Here is an 8053-nt window from a genome sequence, read left to right on the forward strand (position 1 = left end):
TTTCATTAGCCAATTCGTCCTTAAATTCCTTTTTGCATCCTTACAAATTACAGTTATCTCCTCCAAAGGATGGAGATGTTAGTACTTGTAAATTTAACTGATATCAAGTACAACACAAAATTTACATAATAGTACATGTAAGCAAATCAAGTATAGGAAACACTTGCAGCCTTTCAGCTGCTAAAAATACTTCTTCGGCCAGTCAAATCATAGCAAACAATTTACATATAAAAAACACTTGAAAGAAATGGAGGCAACCATGCACAACAAGAAGAATAGTTCGTATCCGTTATGTATTCCATGAATTTACAACCATCACTTTTGTAAGCCATCTTATGTTATAGTGCATCACCTATTATCTTCTGCACCAGACTGGAATCCTTAGTGGGCATACTCTCTGTCAGCAATTAGCATAAAGTAATTAAAAGTCCATAAACATATATAAATGTTGCTATATCTGTTCCAACCCGAAACTAAATCTCTCTACCTCTTGCGCTTGGACTTCAGAGAGGTAACTGATTGAGAGTTGCTGTGCCAGTTGCGTTTCCTTTGATTGATGAACCAATTATTGATTTGCTTCAGCTGCAACCCTGTCTCCTCCACAAGTTTTGCCTTGTCATCTTCCTGAAAGAATAAAAAATTTAGTGACAATCTAATTAAGCCAGAGCCCAGAAGTACCATATCATCAAATGATCAATGTGTTGCGAGCTAAAACCTAAAAGATACTATGATGTCGTTTGCACAATGTCAATAATATTAGTAACCTTCAATTATAAAGCATACATAGTCACACTAATTAGCTGGATCTTAATAGAATGAATTCTTCACAGCATAATTTATCGCTGGTTAGCTTACAAGAAACAACTCTGCATATGGTTTCATAGTCAGTCCCAAGCCCGGCTTAAGGAGAAGGGTTGATTTAGGCCCTTGACAACCACTATAAAATTTGGTCACGGTCAGCATGTTGAACATGAATCACCCACGACAGATTTTTACTAATTTTAGGTCATTACTTGGAAGTAAATCGTATGGCTCAAGTACAATGTCAAATGAGTTAGAGCTACCCCATCGGCTAGCTGACTTCACTCAGTGGGATAAGGATTTCGTTGTTGTTATTCTTGTTGTTAACTAACAATAAACATGCTTTTGTAAATATGTATGCAGCAGCAATAATAAACCTTAATAGTCTAGTTTTGGTTTCACCAAAACACAGAAATAAATTATAAGATTGATGAAACATAAAGGGACAGAAATTAGTTAATTTGCTTACACAATGAGTGATGCTCAATTGCTCACGAAGAAGATGGTTTACACATTACTTACAGTTGGGTAGGGCCACTTAGCATGTTGCTGCCACCAGGCCTTTAAAACCGATGTTGTGTCGCCTGGCAATTTCCCAGCTCTCCGTTTTCTTAATATTTCCTCCCTAACATCTTCAATTCTAGACTTAAAACCCTGCAGATATTAAATCTGGATTGTGATTCAAAGCCAAGGAAAAAAGAAATTGTCAATGACACACTTGCACTAACAGCATGCACATTGATTGTTGACTTTTTAAGAATAACCTGCTTGAGCTCAATCTTAAGCTCCTGACGAACTCTTTCCATCAGGGACCTTTCAGATTCTGTAGGAAGCAATGGACCAAATCCCATTAAGTCATGTCCCTCAGCGCTAGACTGGTCTAAAGAGCCATCCATCTGCAAATCATCTTCATCATCTGACATTGTTGCACCTGTTCCTTCTCCCAAACTGACTCCTGAATCACATAGTGAATCAGATAGAATGTGTTTGAAAAAGCTTAGGGGGAAAAGGTGTTTCATTTTTTATTAACTAGATTTGAGCACATACATACTTGTATGATTAGCATTAACTAGCCGTTGAATATTAAGGATGAATTATTGATGTAACTAATCTCAATACTAAAGATCCAGCTGCTAGTTCTGTGGTAATAAACACTACACATTGCACGAACTATAACAATTTCACCTCATTTTCTTTGCTTCTATCTTTATACTAGTATTAAAGACAGTGTAAAGAATGGTATGAAAGTTACAATCATTGTTACAAGTGAGACAACTCAGAAAGAGGTCTTCATAACGAGGTTTCAAACTACTCACGCTAAGAAAGAATCCAAAGAGGTTTTAAATACTCCTGCCAAACTATGAGTCAACTTTGAACCATTTATAACTTACTTTAATTTACATTGTCAATTAATTTTATTTAAAAATATTTAAAGGCAATTTTTGAGACGAAATTATCCTAATCTCTAATAGCCTTAAATGAGACTTGAGACTTCCTCGTATTCCTAGTAGTGGAAGCGACAATGATTGAAGACGTAAGTAGATGTTACCAGAGGCTTATGGGGTCATTGGGGTTGCCTATCTAGGGTACTAGTGACCTTATTATCAGTTATTACCTCAGACTTTTCCACATCTCACAAGAGTGAAGAGTCTCACGCTTCCTCCAACACTAGTCCCAATCAAACTAGTCTTCAAAGATTATTGAACAAGTGATGATGAAACTTCTTATAATAATAAAATGTATCAAACTTTTTCCATAAATTAAAATTAATTTACATGCCTTTAACTTTTTTAAATTATCTTATTCACACAAAGCAGTTTAATTTATTTTACCTACTTATTTTCTTCATGGATATTTGTTAAAAACTTTACCAAATTAAACCCATATCAATTAATATAAAATTATAATAATATTTTCTCTCATCCTATTTATAAGACAATTAACTAATTTATCGTAAGTAAAGTAATTAATTAATTTAATAATAATAAATGTCTTAAATTTATATTTTTTTCAAAATTATAATTATTATTAATACTCCCTTTTTTCCTCTCTCCTACTTGTTTGTCATTATAATTTTTTTTAACCGACGATATTTTAATTTAAAAATAATTAATGCAAGAGACATTATGAATTTGAAGTGAATCTAATAAAAAGAATCAAACATTACCTTTTAATTTTGGTCTTATAAATAAAATTCGAGGAAATAATAAACAAATCCAGTTCCAATTCTCAATGCAAGCTAATGAAATGTGTGTTAAGAAATTGGAAAATCTGATCTCATATTTTATTAAAATTATTAATACTACTTTCTTTTTTCTAATTTGTCACTTTTTATATCTTTATGAAAAAATTTAATATTTTTCAATTCTGTCTTTATCTGAAAAGAAAAAAAAATAGTGTATGAAAAGTTTCTCTAAATTAAACTTATATGAAATACAAAATTATAAATAACTTTAAAACAATAAAAAATTAATTATATTTTATCTATGTATTATATACATGAAGAAAGTGAGAAAATTAAGACTCAAACTAACATCTTACTTTAGACATTTGATTTTAATTCCACTAGCACCAACGTAATGTTGATGATTTTTTTATTATTAATGCAGTTCCTCCTGATTAGTAATATTTATCTTCGAGAAAAAAATAAAAGTTATAATTACTAAGAAAATATGTTGATTAACATATAAATAATCATAAACAAATATATTTTATTGCAATCTTAATTACAATATTTTAATTAATTATAATGACTTTATTATAAAATGAACAATTTCAAAATCTTCACACTCCAATTTTAGATTCCTTTTATATCATTTTCTATTGAGTAAACCACCATTTCCATTCTTAAAAATGTGAGGCCTCGCATAAAAGCATGAAAATGGCAAAAACATCCCCAAAATTACATTTTATCAGTCCAGTTAATCAATCGTAAGGATCTTAGTGTCTCTATTAACATATGATGAGGTGACGTGTTAAGTGTTATGCCATGTACTTGTTGATCTGTCATGTTGCGATCACGTCAGCATAAATCAAAATAAAACTTTTAAAGTACAAAATGATAATAATATTTTATTTATTTATTTCCTCTCGCATCCCAAGATGACAGTGAAGAAAATAATTTTTTGAGACCGATAATTCTAACATACACTATTGACTTCAGATTATAAAGTACTGTTCAAATATGAAATTTAAATGCTATTCTAGACCAAAATCTGAAAATTACCAAAATTTCCCTCATGCATCAAACTATATTGAATCTCATTTTAAGACAAAATACAATTGGAAAAATTATAAAAGCTTTATTTTAAACTTAGAAAATTACTATAATATTTGAATTTTTTTCTACAACTATCTAGATTTTTGTTTAAAATTATCAAAATACCCTGAGCCTTTTGATCAAGAGTATTATTGTCTTTAGTTATTGTCGAAAATATTATCAATTGACAGTATAAGTTTAGTCACTATTTTGATTAAATATTATACTTTTTTTAAGGATTAATTATTATACTTTTATAACTTAATCCTTTTTATTATAAAATGAACAATTTTAAAATCTTCTCACTCCAATTTTATACTCACTTTATATTCTTAATAATATGTTGTATGAGCAGAACTAAACTGAAATTCCTTAAAAAGAAAGTCTTGATATTGGTATGAGTCTTGTGAATAAAAGAATTGATTGAGGGATTCCACTAAATCTTGCCACTGACTTTTTATCATTGTCTATTTTTGTTTCAGAAATCAAATCAGTATATATACTTTTTTATCTGTCTATGGGTTGTCAAAGAAAATATTTTTCCAGAATGAATTTGCTTGTGGCACTAGTTCCAAGTTTTTAATACTAGAAATTTTTCAGCAATATAACGGTTGAGTAATGCTATATTCTCTCAGGCTCCGTTCGGTAGTGAAAAGAAAAATAAAAGTCACATGAGATTAAAGTTTTTGAATTAAAATATAATATAAAAATATGAATGTTACATCACTTTATTATTTATTTATTTATTTTCTTTTTTCACCATTTTCTCTGCAGACAAAGGGGACTTTACTATCTTTTATGAAATAATGAATGAAAAATAAAAAATATTTAATGCTTTTAGAGATATAAAACACATCTAAAGCCTACTAGTAGGAGAATTTGTGCTTTTGTGGAAAGATGAAGTATGAGGATTTAGAATTATCCATAACGGTTGGATTTCTGAACCAACAAAGAAAAGTTACGGCATCAGAGGTTGTTGCCAATGGCAGCATGGTGGGCGAGAGTACCACCCTCCACCAAACAAACCCACTCTCTATATTCCTATTTCTGTATACTTCTCTAGACAACGTTAGTAGTAACACAACCACTCTCATTAGCCTTAACCGACCCAGAGAAAACACGCATCGGTTAATGCTATTCCTTTCTCTGAAATCGCTTCGAAGACAAGAAAAGAATTAATAACCAAAAGAAACCGCACCTCATACCAGAAATAGCTTACATGCCTAACGATTTTCTTTGCTTTTAATTAATACACAAGTGATGCCTTTCTCTTGTTCGCATAATAATAATTAAAGCCAACGAAAGAATCAGACAACAAATAAATTGAATTCCTGAGACGATGTTTAGAGAAGAAACCAACGAAGGAGAGAGTACCTGTCAGAGCTTGCAAGGTACTTTCAATATCACGGCAGGCCATCACAGCCTCCACGGCATGCACCCTCACATGTTGCTGAAGCTGCTCTTTAAATGTACACAACACAATCAAATACTGTGCCTGCATAAAATAATTAAATTGTCACACTAATCATAAAATTCACATCAATTCGCGAATTTTTATTATTGGCATAAACAAATAAATTCTTAAGAATTGAAGCTAAATATGAAAATGTACCTACAGAGATAATTGGCAATATTCTAAGTAATAATATTTTTTTATAATATCACATTTAATTCTTAGAATATTTCTTATATAAAATTAACTCATAAAATATTTTTTATACACAATTAAGTTTTTTTAAACAAAAAATTTAGGTGAATCAATTTAGAGTAAGTCTCAAGGTTCAAAAATGTTCATTCAATATTCTCAAATCGAAAAAATATTCAAATTCATTTTCTTATAAAATATGAGTCTAATATTTGTAAAGTATACTAATCATCATGCAAAAATAGTTTCTAAAATTTAGAAAATTTGATCGGTAAATATATAGAGTATAGACCAGATTTGCTCATATTTAAAAAAAAAAAATGAAATTAGAGTCTCAAACTTTATAATTTTATAAAAATTACAAATAGTAAGGACAAAAAGGAGATGAGAAATGGGAAAAGAAAATGTACCATGAAGTTGTCAAGTTCTTGTCGGTCATGGGGCGAGAGGGAATGGGAATGGTGTGAGGCATAAGAGCGGAGGAGATGGTGGGACTGCGATAACTGACCGTCGATGAGTGGCAACTGATCGATGGGTGTGGCCACGCGGAGGCATGACACGTGTGCAGACAGAAGCTGTTCATAGAGTGGATGGGTGGCTATCTCCGCCTTCACTTGACGGTGGTGGTGATGGTGGTCGCCGGCGGCGGACACTTCTCCGCTCACCATTCCCATTCCCAACCCTGCTTCTTGCATTCCCACTCACGCAAGGGGTGTTCGGAAGCAAAGAGCAGGCAAATTCAGAGATTATTTATGATTGTAATCTCTCGTTTTCGGCGTGTTTTATAACCCCCTGAGATAGGAACAACGATTTTACATAGACGGAGACATAGGGAAGCTAAAGCAATGAAAAGGATATCTCTTTCGGTAAGAGACGAGAGAAGGGGTATTTGATTTTGGGTAATGATGTTCTCACTCCGGTTAAATTAATTATTTGGTTTACTGGTGTCAATTTTGTCTCTGCATTTTAAAAACTACTAATTTAATTCACGTAAATAGTATGATAAAATTAGTTTTAAAGAGCATTAATTCTTTTAACATTAATGGTAATGTGATATGTCCTTGTTGACGAGAAAAATCATGTGTAGAAACTTGAACTACACATGTTGGATTAGGAAAACAATAAAAATGTTGTGAAATTTTAATCCAGAAAATTAATTTATTAAAGAATTTAAATTTTTTTATTCTAAACTTTATTATTTGGATGTTTTTTATGAATAATTTAATTTTTTTAGATTTTAAAATAGAATTTTAAATAATTAAAAATATATAATTTTAATTTTCTTCTAAAATATAAGAAATTGAATTTTTTTTTTTTATATTTCAAAACGTTCTTGTGTTTTCTTTATCACTTTCATCCTCTCTTCCACTTGAAAGTTTTCGAAATCTTATTTTCAAACTCGTAACTCTTTCCTCACTACATGATCCTTTTCTTTAAGAATTATCGTCCAAACTCGTGGAGGGTTGATCGGGTGCGGGTGTAGGGAGCACATAAAAATGCACCCGCCTGTTAGGGGATCAGTTGTCGCTGTCCATCATGCGACAGAGATACTCGTTGAGGCGGAGGACTTGGGTCATGTCTTGCGTCGTAGACTGAATGTTGTGGTCGAGAGTGTGGTGGTGTATGTTGTCGTGTCTTGGTTCCCTGTGACTCCCCATACCGCATTAATATTATCTTCTTTGAAAACACACCAATCATATATTTTTTTCTCTTTATATTCATTTTCTTTCACCCTCACATTTTTTATTTTTTTTATCCAAACACAAAAATTTGAAAATAAAATAATTTCAATTGAAATATTTAAAATTCTTAGAATTTAAAATTTATCATAATTTTAAATTCTCTCATCCAATCACACTCTAAATATTTTTTTTACCTTTTAAATTCTTAGAATTTAAAATTTTTCAGAATTTTGAATTCTCTCATAATTTTTTTCAACCTATTTCATCTCAATTTTATATGTATTTATTGTTTTGTGGGATCCACATTTAAAAAAAAAAAAACTTTCATATCATTTTCACCCTAACCAAACAAGTTTACTTTCATTCTTCACATTTTCACCCTAACCAAACATAGCGTAAATACTTATCTCTAGTGTTTAAAAAAAAAATTTGTCCTTTATAAGAAAAGTTATATAAGGAGATGTAACCTTCCAAAGTTAAAATTAGACATCAAAAAAATCTCAAACTTGCATAGAAATTTGATTAGATTATGAATATTATCCAATTTTAAATGTTGAGGAGAATGACAATAAGTATCTAACTATGTAGCTAGTATATTCCTCTATAATTTTTGTAAACATATATACAAACTATAAAGATTTTATTAATTGTTATATTTTTTATAAT

The 8053-nt window shown here is 30.6% G+C and overlaps 1 protein-coding gene across 1 annotated transcript; it reads right to left on the reverse strand.

Annotated features, from left to right (window-relative positions):
- Nucleotides 1–6573, reverse strand: LOC114412083 (homeobox protein HD1-like). Its single transcript, XM_028375857.1, has 6 exons — nt 6116–6573; nt 5435–5555; nt 1566–1756; nt 1324–1455; nt 488–624; nt 1–397 (listed from the first exon to the last, which is right to left on the reverse strand). Exons 1-6 carry the CDS (start codon nt 6398–6400, stop codon nt 382–384), a joined length of 882 nt encoding a protein of 293 aa, XP_028231658.1. The 5' UTR covers nt 6401–6573; the 3' UTR covers nt 1–381.
- Between the last annotated feature and the right edge of the window lie 1480 nt (nt 6574–8053).

Source organism: Glycine soja, chromosome 5, assembly GCF_004193775.1.
Source record: "Glycine soja cultivar W05 chromosome 5, ASM419377v2, whole genome shotgun sequence".
Lineage (NCBI taxonomy): Eukaryota > Viridiplantae > Streptophyta > Magnoliopsida > Fabales > Fabaceae > Glycine > Glycine soja.

Excerpts from the sequence above, each read along its gene's own strand:
- LOC114412083 (XM_028375857.1), bottom strand. The coding sequence starts at position 6,400 with ATGCAAGAAGCAGGGTTGGGAATGGGAATGGTGAGCGGAGAAGTGTCC. Across the intron at positions 1,456-1,565 it reads TTAAGATTGAGCTCAAGCAG|GGTTTTAAGTCTAGAATTGA; the intron begins GTTATTCTTAAA and ends TAATATCTGCAG. Across the intron at positions 625-1,323 it reads CTAAGTGGCCCTACCCAACT|GAAGATGACAAGGCAAAACT; the intron begins GTAAGTAATGTG and ends TTATTCTTTCAG.